Genomic DNA, 16309 nt, shown 5'->3' with positions numbered 1-16309 from the left:
TTGGTTTGACTTCAGGATTTTTACTAAAGCACATTTCAGCTCTCTGGCAGCCTGTTGACATGTACAGGGTCAGATAACAGAGCTGGAAGCCCAGGTGAATGAGATAGGTACAGGGTGTTACGAAGTTTGGGGGAGACAAGGCCCTGCACCCCTGGCTTCCTGCAATTCACCATGACTCTCAGCCAGCCAGTAAAACAGAAGGTTTATTTAGACGACAGGAACACAGTCCAAGACAGGTCTTGCAGGTACAGACAACAGGATCCCCTCAGTCAGGTCCATCTTGGGGAGCCAGGGAGGCCAGAACTCCATTTGGGCTCCCCTCCATTTTCCCAGCCAGGTCCAAACTGAAAACTCTCCCGCCCCTCCTGTCGGCTTTTGTCTCTCTCCTGGGCCAGGAGATCACCTGATCTCTTTGTTCTCCAACACTTCAGTTGGCACCTTTTGCAGAGGAGGGGTCCAGGCCATCAGCTGCCAGGAGGGAGGGTGTTGGCCATTCTCTGTGCAGACAGCATCACACTGCCCCCCTAGGGCTCTGCAACAGTCTCACACCCCTAGACTCTCGAGAAATGCATAGAGGAAACTCAGGCACCCACACAGCACTCAGAGAAAACATTAAGAACATTCCCACTTTGTCACACAGGTGTAGCAGCAAAGTCTCTCTTAATTATCCCTTTTTCTCTGCTTCCTTAGGCTGCTTTTTCCCTTTCTCCTAGTATTATAGGATGAATGAGGTATCTAAGGCCACGTCCAGACTAGGAATTAAAATCGATTTTAGATACGCAACTTCAGCTACGAGAATAACGTAGCTGAAGTCGAATTTCTAAAATCGAGGTACTCACCAGTCTGGACGGCGCGGCATCGATGTCCGCGGCTCTCCGCGTCGATTCCGGAACTCCGTTCGGATTGATGGAGTTCCGGAATCGATGTAAGCGCGCTCGGGGATCGATACACCGCGTCCAGACTAGACGCGATATATCGATCCCCGAGCAATCGATTTTAACCCGCCGATGCCGCGGGTTAGTCTGGACGAGGGCTAAGCTCATGAATGCTGTGCTTCTCCACACTGCCCCCACAGCCCTGACCTGCAGGGACTGAGCACTGTTTCTCAAAAACAAACTGGGTGATGAGTGCTTCTTGACGCAGGCTCCTGTCAAGCAAACTCTGCAGTCAGCTGCTTGTGGGAACTTTCAGCCCTCTTGGGCACTTCTGATGGGTTTTGGCTTTTCCTCGCTAACCCATTAGCCATCCAGTAATGATGCCAGGTTAATTGTCTCTGTCTTTAGTTCTTCTCTGTGATGGAATCAGCATTCTATACGTGTCCTCTCTGCAGACATTCCAATGCCTCCTAGACATTGCAGGTGACTCACAGGGGCAGATTACCCTGGGCCTGGTGTGTGACTGAGAGAGGGAGCAAGGAGCCTGTCCCTTTCTTGCACAGGAAATGCTCAATGATAGCGTGTATCCTGGAGCAGGTTCTTCCAGATCTGGCTGGCTGAGGAAGTATGATGCACCGCCCTAAGGGCCACTGCACAATGTTGTCTGGAGTTTCTCCTGGTGTGGGGCAGTATTGTAATGGCACAATCTAGACCACAATATTTAGCACTTAAATCATGCATGAAATATTTGCAGAGCTCCACAGGCGTTACTTTTATCTTCACAACACCCCTATGAGGCAGTTAGCTGGGTGATATTATCCTATTTTACAGATAGGGAAACTGAGGCAAGGGTTTGTGTTGTGCAGGCTACACAGCAAGTCAATATTTGGACAACAGGCTGCCCAACTACCAGCAACCTCAAGCCCTAACCTCTTGGCGTGTGTGTGTGTGTGTGTGTGTGTGTGTAAAAAATACCAGGACTGGTATAAAATAAATGTTACAGAACTACAACTTTGTCATATGGAGCACAGTTACATCACGTGACATCCCAGTTCTGTTTTCAAATAAGTGAGCAGTCCTGGTATTGTATGTCCCCAGAGCTGTAAAACTCATAGGTTCCCATTTTGAAAGGGTGTGGGTGTGTGTGTGTGTGTGTCTGTGAGAACTAGTGATGCCATCTAGTGGTGGCTGAGAGACAATCACCCAATAATTTGAAAACCAATGAGTGTGAAAACATAGAGGCCCTTTGGTTAAGTGACCCCCAAATGAGATTTGATTCACTACATATGTTCCTTCCTGTTGAACTGTGTACCTACTCTTGTGGTTAATCCATCCCCACAGCATCTTCTTTCCCTACACCATACCCATATCCCTGAAATAAGTAAAGATTTATTCAGCCCTTTATTAACTCACTGCAGTATTGGATTTGTCTCTAATGCAAGAGGCAGGAAAGATAAGTGGAGCCTTTTGGTTGTCTTAGAGCACAAGGCCCTTGATCTGTGTGCCTGCAAGCCTCAGAAGCAAGAATCTTCTCTCCAAGTGACAGTCTGAACAATGTGATCAATTGCAGGGCTGATGGCTCCATTAGTGTAAACGCCAATGGAGTCTATCATACTGTGTCTCCTTGTGAAAGGATGGTCTTCTGGCTAAAATATAGGGCTAGGAATCGGGAGTGCTGGGTTGTATTTCTCATTCTGTCATTGACTCACTTTGCAATACTGAAAGTCACTTAACCTCTCAGTTTCTGCAGTTATTACATGAGGATGATCATACTTCCTTTCTTCCCCAGTTGCTGTGAGATTTTAATTTATTAATATTTGTAAAGCGATTTAGATCCTTGCCTGGAAGGCGTTATATCATAATAAAATAGTGATAAATTGTTTTAGGGCTAGATTGTGGCATGTAGCCAAAACACTGTAGCAGAAGCAATGCAGAACTGAACCTCCCCCTGTGGGAGTGCAGAGAGGCCATGCAGGAAGAGTGTACAAGCAGCACCATCCCATAGGGTGGCAAAGTCTGCTCCCCCTGGCATGCATGATCAGCCATGGCATTGGCTCAGGAGATGGAAGGTACAAAGAGTGGCACAGCAACTGGGGAGGCGTGCAGTGTAATGGAGGGCACTTGAATGGGGCCTCAAGCCTTTGTATGCTGTAGATTCACACCCTGGCTTGTGCAGTAACCCCCCCATGTGGAGAAGCCCTTACACTGGAGGTATGGTAAGGGACTGATGGAGTGATTGACAGAGGCATGGCTTCAAGGAAGACAGTTGTGGTTTGAGCATGGCCACGCCAGCTGCTCTTTGGATTAAGGCACAAGCCAGATGATCTAGAATGGAAGGGATGGTATAGCTCAGAGTTGGAGGTGTTTAATGGGAGCATAAAGGCATCAAGCACGCTTGGTATTTCCCAACTAGCCACTGCAGGGTAACAAAATCATGAAGGCATTTCTGAAAGATAAGAGAGCAAGTGCCTTGTGCAACCGCAAATTAAAATAAGTGTTTTTACCTGGCTAGAACATAGTAGCCATGCAAAGCTTTGTTAGAGTATTAAAATCATGTGGGATGTGGGTTCAGAACAAGTGTCCTCCCATTGGTATTTTGCTGGTGTCACGGGAGCACAGACATGCACAGCTAGCATGCCTTTTAGACAGCAGATTGAAATTCCAAACTCCTCTGTACACATTGGTGTGTCACTGTACAGCACTTAAGATTGCTCCTCAATTCCACTGCCTACCTACTGCATTCAGTTACATAATATGCACATGCCTGATCAGCCTTACACCACCACATTCAAATCTGGCCCACAGTCTTGAGTAAAAGTAGTTTATTCTTCTGTAAAATAGTCTGTGAAGTGGGAGGGTGTTATGACTAGTTTTGTCATGCAGTCAGTTAACTTTCTTGTATGATAATCCTAGAAGTTTAACAGTACATGCCATATTCTGCTGTAGTGTAAATGGTGTTTCACTTGCTTAGACCAGAACTGAATTTTACCCAATTTTGGTGCAGTCACTTTATCTTGTAGGAGGAAGACAAATGTCTCTATGTGCTTGATTTACTCCTATAATGAAAATGCTGCATTTCATTTCATTAATATGATGAGGAGGGATGTTGCTTTATAACATTGGATCCTTCTTACAAATGTAAGCTACCGGCTGCTGTTACTGGTCTGTATCATGCATGGATGCTCTATAAATAAGTATTAATTTCATATGTAGATATTGTGACATCCAGAAGGTCATCCAGAGTGCACATTGACAGATGTGCCCAGATTCACACACCCATCTCATACACATACAACTTCACAGACACGTGTGTCTGCATCCCATTGCTCTGTATAGTTGTATTCCAAATGCACAGATACTCTAAACTTTCTTCTACATGCAATTAAATACATGCTCCCAAACACATTTTCCCTTGCAAATTTACTCACATACTTTGTACATTGGTATGCATGTTTGTACAAACACAGCCACGCTGTTGCAAATACCAAGTTTTTATGATCAGCAAATAACTTTCTTTTCTGTGACTTAGGACATGCTAATATGAAAAGATATTTTATTGTGGATTAAGAGTCCCACCCACAGCCCTGTGGTTTCCCCACTGAAAGAGATGGATTAACACAAACTGGGTTTGAGAGACACAGAATATCCCCTCCCACACACAGCCATGGGGGTATGTATACCTGTCAGTCTAGAAGAGAATGCAGCCAAAGAGCACCCTGTGGTTGACCCACTACACTTAGCAAGTTGCAGTCCTTGTGAGGTGAGAGGGAAACCCTCCCACAGGCTAACAATATCTGAGAGGTCTTTTGAAAGTGCAGTCAACAGGAAACCAAGTGTTATTCAAAGGTATTCTGTCTTTGTCTCTCTTCCTCTTCAGCTCTTGCTTGATTTATCATCTCTTCCCACCCAGCCACCCACTTCTATTGATTAATGACAGATAGACTGAGCTGTTGATGATTCAGGAAGGTTTACTGATTGGCTGAATGATACATGATATAAACGCTTCTTTCTCTCTCTCCATGTTTGTGTGCAGAGGGCTGATGGGACTTGTAACACAAACTTCAAAACAACTAAGACACGGGAGCAAGTTTTCCAGGTTTTTATGGAATTCATTGAGGGCAACACAACTATTCTGGTGAGTCTTGAGTGGTATTAGTCTCTGGTTCATTCAGACCACTTTGTGACACGTGACCAGAAACTTCCAAAGAAAATCTAGAGGGTGGGAGTGGTGAAGGAGTGGGTTATGGATAGGGGTTGGCAGATCATCATCCATCGGTGATTGTGATTTGGTTGTGGCTGTGTGTTTTCACTGCAGACACCTTGAGTTAGCAAAAAGACAAGCTAACAAGCGGTTTGCCCTTTGCCTCAGAGTGCAGTGGCTACCTCGTGATGTGTCATGACTCTGGCATTGGTGTCTGAACAGAAGGCATGTTAGCAAGAAAACATGTGAACCACAGGTTTAATCTAGTGAAGACAAAGCCAGGAAGTGAGAGCAGGAGGGAGATTGATGCGTTGTGTTGCCATGTGTGAAACTTTGCTTGAAAAGTAACTTCTGTACTCCCATGCCCTGGTCTTTGAATGGATAATATTAACTCCTTCCCTGCTGGCCTGTGCTGTGGCCTCCATGGATAGGATATAACATGTCTCATGACCTCAAGGGTTGCTGTCTCATTCCACTGTCACACACACAGAGGCCACCTCAGTGGAACGTCAGCACTTCAAAGACAATGTACCAGGTAACACAGGGTAGCATTTGAGGAGCATTTTTCCCCCCACTTTATCAAAACTGCTGGACAGTGGGAAAACAGTTTGACAGGCCCCAAATTTGGTCCACATTCTCCCTCTCCTAACAAAATAGACTTCTCACTGTGGGGAGAGAGAGGGGATTGTCAGAATATATCCGTTCCTCTATCTGAAATGAGGGATGCTGAAGCCTTAAGATCCTGGTTCTGCAGCCAGGTGAGACACCGCTGCTTCCAGAGCCAGGAGGCTGAGTTTGTTGGGATGTAAGCCTTTGCCTCATGCGACACTACTGCGTTGGTTTGAGAACATGCAGGTTGCTGAAATAAAGTTTTTAGAACATGTTTCGGACTATCTGAGCCTAAAGGGTATCTCCCCATTATAATGACCATTGTAAGTCAAGGACCCCCCTTTCCTGCCTGCAGACTGGCTCAGGCATTGCAAAGCTGTGAGCCTTTGTAGGGGCATGTGTTAAGTGACAAGCTTGTGGCAAATCTATCCTTGGTATAACACCATTGATCTCAGTGGAGTTGCACCAGCGATTGATTTTTGCTCCCTCTTATTATTTCTTTTCTCTCCCCAAAGTGACCTTAAAATGTGCATGGATTTTTTTCCCCCTCGTTTCAGAAAAAATACCTCAAGCGTCTGCATGATATCCACCTCATCCTCGAGTCCTCAGACTTCTTTAAACGACATGAGGTGAGCTATGGGTGAGCACATAGGGGCCGGGGGCAGCACTGCCTGTGTGGGGACTCCTTGCTGCCTCAGCTTGCCATTCAGATAAGCTTTTAGACTAGCCTGTTGGTGAGAGAGGGGGTCGAGGAGAGTACTGCTGAGCAGAGAACTAATACGTGTTAATATCACGAGCCACCAAGTCTCCTTCCCAAGAGTAGAGAATACTGTTCCAGCTGAGAGGTGACAAGTCCTCCAACCCCAGCTTTCCCCAGCAGGAGTTCACTGTAAGGAATGGTTTGCCAGTGCTGGCTTCGCACCGCTACTCTACTCCTGGTTGATTCCCAAAGGAGTCGGGCTAGGGGTGCTGGTGCCGTGAGGTCTCTCATTTGATCAGTGGCAGAACCTGATTCTGATTTCAGACTAACAACTTCAGTGGAGTTCCTCCTGATTTACACCAGTGTAAATAAGTTCCCTAGTTTCCCCTAGCAGGCACGGTTGTAGAGAAGGTAACGTTACTGGTAGTTACACAGCATTATTGGTGTATTTACTACACTTCAAGCTATGAGATTTGTGGGTATGCAGGGTTGAGCCAGATTTCGGAACTTCACTGCATGATGCCAGGTGCAAGGCTGTGACTGGCACAATGGTCCTTAGCAGACTGTGTGTGTTTGAAGCTTTGAGATTTGGCCCTTTATTTTACACTGTTGATAGTAATTCCCCCTTAGCCGCTGGCAGGATTTTTGTTAATCAGTAATTGGTTTGGGCCATGATCTCTCTCCAGGCATCTTGTCCCCTCCCAGATAACCTAGATACATTGTCAGTGAGCTAAAGATTCACCCCGTTCCCTCTCTGCCGGACTCCTGTTCCTCGGTGCCCCTCTATCAGTACAGTGCAGTCCGGTTACAATGAGCAGCTGACACACTGCTTGTCATTGTATATGCTTTGCAGCTCAGCAGCCATCATTTGTCTGTACAGGTATAGCTGATGGGGCCTTGCTTGTGGGAGGGTCAGGGAGACATTAATAACACCTGTGCATATCATCACCAATCTCTACCCTGCAGGTCATTGGAAGTTCACTACTTTTTGTGCATGATGACAGCGGACATGCCAATGTATGGCTGATTGATTTTGGAAAGACCACGCTTCTCCCTGATGGGCAGACCTTGGACCACAGGATCCCCTGGCAGGAAGGCAACCGGGAGGATGGGTACCTGCTGGGATTGGACAATTTGATTAGTATCTTAGACAGCATCACTGAAAGATGAGAAGAGACTCGCACAAACTCATGGGGCTGCTTTGTAACCTTCCACTCTACTGGGATCTCTCCATTAGAGGGGAACTCCTTTAACTCCCTCCAAACTCCTGGGGTTATTGCAGTGCAAATAGAGCTGCTTTCAGAGCCAGACTGTTCATGATCAAAGTGACTGCATTGGCCATCCATGAACCAGAGTGACTCAGGATTGTCTTTAGTGAATCAGATTAACCTCGGATTAGTCCTCAGTGAATCAGGGTCTCCAAACTCAGGAACCAAACCAGCATGAATCCAAGAGGTTTGTACAGTAAATTGGAGTGACTCTGATTTCAGGTGAACCAAAGTGACTCTAGATTACCCTTTAGTGAACCAGAGTAAATGGCAGTTTGTGTGAGAGCATGGGGAGAGTTGAGCAGAATCTCCACTGGATAGCATTGCTTTGAAAACAGGAGTGTTTGCTCCCTAACCCCAAGTCCCTAGGCTGCCATGTATGTTACAGATTAGGCAAGGCCAGCCCCAGCTGTTATATTACATTACAAGAGTGTGCAAGATGAGAACTTGCCCAGGAACAAGGCCCAGAAAACATGGGGAGAAGGGTGATTATAGTTCATGGCAGTGGTCGGTTTAGTGTCTGCAAAGGACAGCTGCTGTTGACATTTTCTCTGACTCCCTGCCCTGGCCTATCTTTTCTATCTAAGAACATTCATAACTATTTTCAGGTAGTTCCTAATGAGGCCATAGATAACCCGTTAAGTAAATAGCACCAGTTGTCTCTAGCACCATGTGACTTTCAAACTGTGTATGGGATTGGAGAGGCTGGTGACGTGGTAGGGCTTGCTCTTGCAGCTGGACAGCATTTGTGAAGGTCAATGGCATCTCTCTGTAGCAGGTGGGTTGGGGGACAAACTTTATTTTTCAAGGACTTAGTTATTTTAGAGAAAAAACCAAATCCATCTAAATACTAGCAAGCCAGTTAGCAACATGCCATTTTACACCAAGGCTTAGACGTTCCATCTTTTTGCTTGTGGGTCAGATTTCCTAGTGGTGCCATGTTCTTTTTTTTTTTTTGCCACACCTAAAGTGTCAGGGCAGAGGCTGAGTGGATCAGAAAGGAATTGTATCCCCATAGACAGCATTACACTGTTGGCTATATTTATTATGGGCATTCTTCCTTGGAAGCATGAGGTATTCACCACTTTTGAAAGCAAGGTATTACATTAGCTAGACTAGAGGTCTGATTGCTGTGCCATTTCCCCTGATTGAGGCCCCTAGGTGCTACCACAATACAAATTAACATTTCTGTGCTCATCCCATATCCAGATATCTGACAATGTAGTTTCCAAGTTGGAGCCATCAGCCATGTAACAAGACCATGCAGTCATTAAAATCACTTGCTTTTAGAAGTTAAAAGATGTTTAAGCAATCTCAGTTGATCAGAAATCACACTTTTGCCAATACAACCGCAGTCAAAAGAAACTTCAGAAATTTTGGAATAACTGAAAATAGTTCCTTGCTTCTGTCGGGAATCACTACACCAATGATCACTGCAAAATGAGATAAATGAGACTGTACAATTCTTGTTTGGTGCTAAATGTACATGTAATGGTTGTATTAAGGGTTGAGGAGCCTAGGATAACTTCTAAAGGAAGCAACTTTGGTTCATGTACTCTAGTTGGAGCCCAGTCAGTCTTGATAACCTCAGTTATTTTTCACCTACATTAAAGAAAGCATTGATGTTCATAGTGCTGACCATGCCAATAGTGACCTAGAAGATCAGTTATACAAGGTACTACTACAAGGTACTACCACGGAAGCAATTGAAATAGAGCAGTGTGAATATTTTACACCAAAACTGAAATTGCTCAAAATCTGAAATTTGTTTTTATATTTCATTGAAAATTCAAAACTTTCTCTCTGTGAATCGTTTGGGGTTTATATTCAGTGAAAATGGCCCTGGTTTTGAGCTGAAAAGGTACAAGTTCGCTTGAAATAGGACATGACTTACAGAAAATGTAGGCACCTTTTCAAGCAAATGCAGTGTTTGGTAGAAAGCATGCATGGTTTTATTCCAAATGCCCCTAAGTTGTGAAATATTCTAAAACAGCAAAATGACCTGCAGTGAAATTTGCCAAAAATATGGTGAAAATGTTTTCCTACTTTCCCATAGCCCTAATAAAAACAACCCTGCTTGCAGTGATTCAAGAGAATGGGTAATAGACTAGAAAACACAAATTGTTCTTTACAGCTTGAATCTGAGTTCTTACAGGGGATAATTAGATGAGAAAACCCCTGGCCTTTAGTATATGATTGTTACTTCAGGCAGTCCTGTCAGGGACAAAAAATAATAAAATCACAGAAGTTAGAGATGGTCATGCAGCAATTCTCCCTGCAAGTGCAAAATTAGTACTTAAGGTTCATCTAACAACTTTGTCCTGTCTAATTTTAATGGGCAGTCAGGGTTAAATTTCTTTCTTTCGTGATTACATATGCCAGCATTCTGCACTCATGCAATCTCATGCTCTAGGGAAAAAATGGTGACGAATTTCCTTTGAGCAGAATTTAGAAACAAAGATCTATCTGGGACTCATGTCAAGTCCATTCAGTTCTACAGTTCCAAATGGAAGTCGGAGGCAACACGGAAGCAATGGCTCCAAAACCAGCAGTGCTCTTATTTGAAAAGGTATTTTGCAGTAGACAATCTCAGGGGAAAGTGCTCTGTCATGGAAAGGGATCCATTCCTGTGCGCTTGTTGGAGAGGACAGCAGAAAGAGAAACTTTATTACAAGAGACATAGAGCTGTGAAACTTGGTCCATTTCAAAACGATAGTTGTAGCAAAGTCGTTTTGAAGTGGCTTTTTGGCCTATACCAGAACTAGTTTGAAGGAAGCTACAGTCCATCTCCTACTTGCTGGTAGTCAGCTGTGGAGTCAGTTATATGAAAGAAGAAAGGGGAGGGAGTTTTGTACAGCAATTAGAACATGGAACTGGGAGCCAGGACTCCTAGACTATTTCCTGTCTCTGCCATTTACTTGCTTTGTACTCATGGGCAAATTTCCTCTGCCTCAGTTTTCCCATCTGTAAAATGGGAACAATAATACTTACCTACCTCACAGGGATGTTGTGAGGCTTCATTAATTATTGTTCATAGGGTGCTCTGAGATCCTGGGAGGGAAGATGCAGTATAGAGAAATGCAAAGAAATAGTTCAGCTGAATTAAAAACAACTGATTTTTTTTGTCCATCCTTGAAGGATGCAAGTTCAGATGAAACTCAGCCCAAGAAGTACAAATTGAAATCTCTTTTATAATGTTATACAGAGGAAGTAGTCACTTTGGGTTTGATCCAATTCCTATTGAAGTAAATGAAAAGACTTCACTGGGAGTTGGACCAAACCCTTAAACAATTCAGAGGGCCCTTGCTTATTTTTTGTATTATTATTACCACTGTTTGTTATTATCAAGATACTGAGAGCTAATGGCCTGTATCCTCTACAGTGCATCCTGTTCTGAACACTACAATGCAATTATGACCAAGGTCATTTTTGACATTCTGACTGTATCGTTTAAGTACTTGTTATTTCAAGGTGTGTATGTTACCAAATAAATGAGTTTGGGGGGGAAAAAAGCCATCCAACATGGTTTGATACTTGAAGTGTGATTTTTTTTTTTTCTCTCCTCCACAGAGAAATCCTGCAGGAGATTATTTCTCCAAGTGTTTCTGTTGGACGACTTTGAAGTTCCTATAAGGAAATGTTCAGTAGTTGTGCTGATGGATGGGTAAATGTTTTGTATTGGCTTTGCAGGGCAACAGCACACCACAGCTTGTATTTTGTTGTCATTGTTGCTCTTTAAATATTCTAAGAACGGTGTTTGATGTGGGAATTCTAAGAGTGCATCCCATTACTGAAGACCTATTTGATATAATAGGACTTGAGCACTAAAGAACAAATACTTCCTTAACTGGTCACATCATGTGCTGTCATTTTGAATTACTTCTACTCAAACTGAGCTCAATCTAGAAAATGTTCCATGTCTTGCAATGGAAGGTTTCTTGGGAGGAACTGGGAAGTGTGTGACAAAGGAATCCTACTGTCTCCCAAGGGAAGGTCTTGTCTGTCAGTAGTTTTCCCCCAATGAATGATTTCTGTCAACTTCTGGAAGGGGCATTGAGTCACTCGTGTCTGCTCAAATAATCCTGCTGCCTCTGGAAGGGGTAGGGTGGAAATATTGGAAATGGCAACCTCCAAGAATCCTGCTGTTTTGGAATGAGCATAAGGGGTGAGAGTGGAAGCACTGAGTTTGCTGCTGTTTCTGTAGACCCTAGTGGGTCCTAAAACCCAATGATTCACAGCAGCTGAGATGATCTCTCCACACTCAGAGCAGCTGATAACTCCAGCAGGGAACCCATACTAGGTGCTACCAGAGGAAGAGCAGTGCTCTGTCTTTTCAACCATCTGGCTCTGGGCTGGCAATTTTTCACAGAGATCTAGTTCTCTCCCCTGTATCCAGATGGTGTTGGCTTTAACACAGAGGAGACCAAATAGACACTGTTAGCATCTCTTTATTTTTGTATTGTAAATATAGAAGTATACATTTATCTGGCTTGAAATTGCATAGAAGCAGAATTGGTATCTACTTATTTACAGTGACCCAAAGGGTAGGTCAGCGCAGTGTTGCCATAAGCCGTGGTAACAACAAATCAAAAGCAATTCAGTTAAATAAAGAAGTGGGACAAGGCTCTATGGTCTCAACCGGTATGTCTACACTGCGATTAAACAGTGTGGCCTGGGTCAGCTGCAGGCTGATGTTTGGGCCTCGGGCTGGAGACCCACCCACCTTGCGAGGTCCCAGAGCTCTGGCTCCAGCCTGAGCATCTATACTGCAATTTTACACTCCCAGAGACTGAGCCCCAAGTCAGCTGACACAGGCCAGCTGTGGGCATTTAATTGCAGTGTAGAGATACTCAATGGTATTGTCCCTCAAGGATGGGATTTGTTTTTTTTCTAAATTAGGGTAGGAAGGGTAAACAGGCTGGGATGAGAGAGGAAGACCAGGTTCACACGGCAAACCCTTGCTAGTATACCTATGGCAGTTACGGCTGTGACTGACATAGCTTTGCTGGCAAAAATGCTTAGTGTAGAAGCAGTTATACTAATATATCTGCCATTTTGGCAGTATGCTGTGTGTGTGTAGCTATAATGGAAAAAGCTGCATCCATACAAGGAGTACACTCCTAGTATAGTATAGCTACACCAGCAAAGCGCTCCTAGTGTAGACCTGGCCCAAGATGGAAGACCAGAGAGAATGAAACCAACCGTAAGAAAGAGTTATGATAGCAGGGCTGGGGAGGGCATTTTCAGTCAATGGTATTTTAAACTGTGCCTATTTAGCTTAAAGCTTATTTAAAAGTGAGTGTCAGAAGAAGATAAACTAGCTGGGGAACGAGCATAGGGACTCGAGGAAAGTGGATATAAAAGGTATTGTGAGAGGGAAGCAGACAAAGGTAGAAAGGTAATTCCAAAAAAGAGAGACCAGTTATACTCCTGATTCATTTGGTTTCTCTGTGTTACAGTTTAGAGAGGAAACTGTAACATAAGGGGGTTGTAAAAAGCAACATAAATCATCAATCAAAGCAAATGGGTTGGGTGTAAGATTAAAACCTAATGAGCAAAAAAGCAGGGCCTGATTTCAAGACAGTATTAAACGCTCACAGTGTGAAGCCGTCTTAATCACTAGCCTGGGGTGGAGGGGAAGCTATAAATTACCTCCTCCAGACCACAACTGTACTGCTAGTGTAATGTCTCCTTTGTGCCTGTCACATAACTCAAAGGACATCTTTACTGCCCTGATGTCTTCAGACATTATCTGACTCTCAGGCAATGGACAGATGCCCATTAACTTCAAGGAGGGATGAGTAGGGCCCTTAAGACTATGCCAGAAAAGAGTATTTATATACACCTGTCTACTTAAAAAAATACTTTGGTCATTTACACTAAGATATTAAAGCGCAGAGCTAAATGCTAAGATTAAAAGACCTGTCAAGCTGAGCAGGGTTTTTATACAACATTCCCATGGCACCAGTGTTTGAAGACTGTGTGGAAGGGTCCCATTTTTAAAGCACTTCCTCTGCCAGAACCAAATCCTTTGGGGCTTTAGCTACCATGCTAACCTAGCCTGATGCTGACAACGTTGGTTTGTTCATTCGCTATTGACTGAAAGTGTCTTAATAAATAAATGCAATTAAAAATCTGTTACCTGTAATCCTAATTTGGGCATTCTGAGTGTATGAGTTATCAGGCTCAAGTTCCTCCCAGCATGTTAGGCCCTCATGACTGTGGCACGTGCCATTGGTATGGTTAATTGTGCCTAGAGTAACAAGATTTTAGATTGGACATGCAATGTCATGAGAGGGGAATTATTAACAGCTCTCCTCTAGTGTACATAATATTAGTGGGTGGGATTTTCCAAGGCAGCTAAGCGAGTTAGGCCCATTGAAATTCAATAGGACTGGTGCGCTTAACCTGGATGCATTTGAACTGCCCCCCGCTTATTGTGGGTAACTTCCATCTGTGCAGTTCCATGTTCTATCCTGTTCCAGCTAGAATCAACTATGTGTAAGTAAGTGGCTTTTATCTAAGGGTGAGGGAGGAGAGGTTGGTTCTATTCCTAGAAGGACTGGATGTTGTTACATTTAGACAATGGTACCTAGATGCTGTGGTGAGGGGGACCTGAGAAACACTGGTGGTGATAGTGTTCCCATTCTTAGTCTTAGCCCACCTCACTTCCTAACCTGTTGTTAATCGCTGTCTCGCTTTCTAAATTTGGCAATCAATGTAGTACATTTGAAAGGGGGTGGGGAGGGGAATGGCACTGGCGTGAACTAGCCACAGTGCACACAGGCACTCCACAGCATTCTTTGCTCATTTCTGAGCCTCACTGTCACATCATTAAAAGGCATTAATTTTGGAGGATTGTGGGGTGGAGGTAGAATGTGCGTATGTCTCCTGCAGGCATCTGCAATGCTGAATGAAGCAGAACTGTCTAGTCCATAGTCAGTTTTGCAGTCTCGTGCCTAGGCAGTTTGGTACTAGGAAAAGGTCCAGCAAGGGAAGACAGTATGTTACTTCCCACCCCACTCACTCACCCCCCGGCTCTGTTTTCTATACGTCACCTTCTCCTTGGATATGTACCACCAATCCCACCAGAATAATAGAGGTCGGTGCCATCTGAAAGTGGGTAGGCATAGCTGGCCCATGAAAGTGTGATGAGAACCAGCAAGTAAATATCTGAATCACACCAGCATGGGCAAATACCTTCCCTGCGCAACCTCCACTGCAGCTGACTTAAAGCTTAAGAAACTGCACTGCAATAGGTCTTGACCCCTCCCAGTTGTGAGAAACATAAAGCAGTAGCAGAGAGTGAGTCACAAATTGTTGGCACCATAGTAAAGAACTTTTGATAGTGTATCTCCGTGGAAAAAGGCAGTCATGAGTGAGCCAGGGGAGTAAGAATGTCACCTGAACTAGGACACAGTTGAATGCAGGGCAGAGGCATGCTACTGAGCAGAGGTGGAACAGGGGGAGTCAAGGCTTATAGGTTCAGGCCAGTTGTGACAGAGGCGTAATTGCTCCTTGTTGGCATACACCAGGGCTGGCCATGTAGAGCTGGAAGCAAGGCAGAAAACATGCTTAGCTCTGGGAGGAGGAAGAATTGCTCACCAGTGTCTCTGCTAGTCAGTTAAGGATCTGCACTGAGGAGATCCCAGGATAGACACTGTCCATTGCTCCCGACCTGGAAGGGTGGTAGCCAGGAAGCAGGGCCTCAGAGCTGGGAGTGGAAGGTGAATAAATGACAGGGTGCATAGAGCTCTGAGAGGAAGACCACAGCAGAATTGGGCAAGGGAGGAAAAAGTTCCTCTTAAAAGCAATAATAGTTATTAAATCATTTCATTTCTGCCCCATTCCTCCTGGAACAATCCCTCACATCTGGGAGCTACTTGTATCCTCACATCCATTTACCTCACACCAAGGATCATAATGAGGTATTATTTTTGGCCATCAAGATCTATAATTCCATTACATCGATTTTGGTTTTCTCAATGCAAGCTCCATTGGTAGAAGTGGACCTATCGCCACCAAAGGGGCTGAGAACTGATGGTGTTTGAAACTATCCATTCTACAGCCAGTGGTTCGGAAAAGTAGAGGAAGCTATGAGCCAAACTGTAAGTCACTGACTGCCCTTAACCCTGAGTTGGAGACACCCGGCACTTCTTGCTGGTGTGAAATGGAATGCAACCACTTCAGCTGTATGCCTCTCTGTACCACACATGAATTATTGTTGCAGAGGAAATGGAATCTGTGCTTACAGTTAACCATCTCCTTCGAGGAGACTGCTTGTTATGCAAAATTGCGTACACAGACTATACGCCTATGCGGGGTGTGAAGTGATCCTGACCACTATGAATGCAGCAGCCACTCTTCACTCAGGAAACATAGATGAAGTGTAAGGCAGAGAACTCGGTGTATTCACACTTTAGTTTCCTGTCTGAAGGGAACAGCTTCTTTATGAAACATGTATGTATCCTTGGGGCTCTCCTTTCACACTAAACAAAGATAACGATTGAAGCAGCTGCACTTCGGACAGACTCTACATATCAGTAAAATTTTGGGGCACCCTTTCCATCCTCCCTGCACACAGCTAACCCTCCCCTGTTACCTGAACGTTGGCAGCTGGGAATTCAGAAATGGCACCAGGGCAAAGCACTTCTGA

The 16309-nt window shown here is 44.4% G+C and overlaps 1 protein-coding gene across 3 annotated transcripts in view; it reads left to right on the top strand.

Moving 5' to 3' along the window:
• Positions 1-11477, top strand: part of ITPKA (inositol-trisphosphate 3-kinase A) — a 54565-nt gene extending 43088 nt beyond the window's left edge. The window contains exons 5-8 of one of the 3 annotated variants that reach the window (XR_007774631.1): positions 4909-5010; positions 6243-6314; positions 7352-7840; positions 11224-11477. Coding sequence is in view for 2 of the 3 variants with exons in the window: in XM_050954843.1 (XP_050810800.1) it covers positions 4909-5010; positions 6243-6314; positions 7352-7555 (378 nt within the window). In the remaining variant the exon portion in view is untranslated. Of the gene's footprint in view, positions 1-4908; positions 5011-6200; positions 6315-7351; positions 11187-11223 lie in introns of those variants that run through there. The other 2 variants (XM_050954843.1, XM_050954844.1) reach the window with 2 other exon arrangements.
• The last annotated feature ends 4832 nt before the right edge of the window (positions 11478-16309 follow it).

Source organism: Gopherus flavomarginatus, chromosome 5 (assembly GCF_025201925.1).
Source record: "Gopherus flavomarginatus isolate rGopFla2 chromosome 5, rGopFla2.mat.asm, whole genome shotgun sequence".
Lineage (NCBI taxonomy): Eukaryota > Metazoa > Chordata > Testudines > Testudinidae > Gopherus > Gopherus flavomarginatus.
This window is presented reverse-complemented; position numbering and strand designations above follow the sequence as displayed.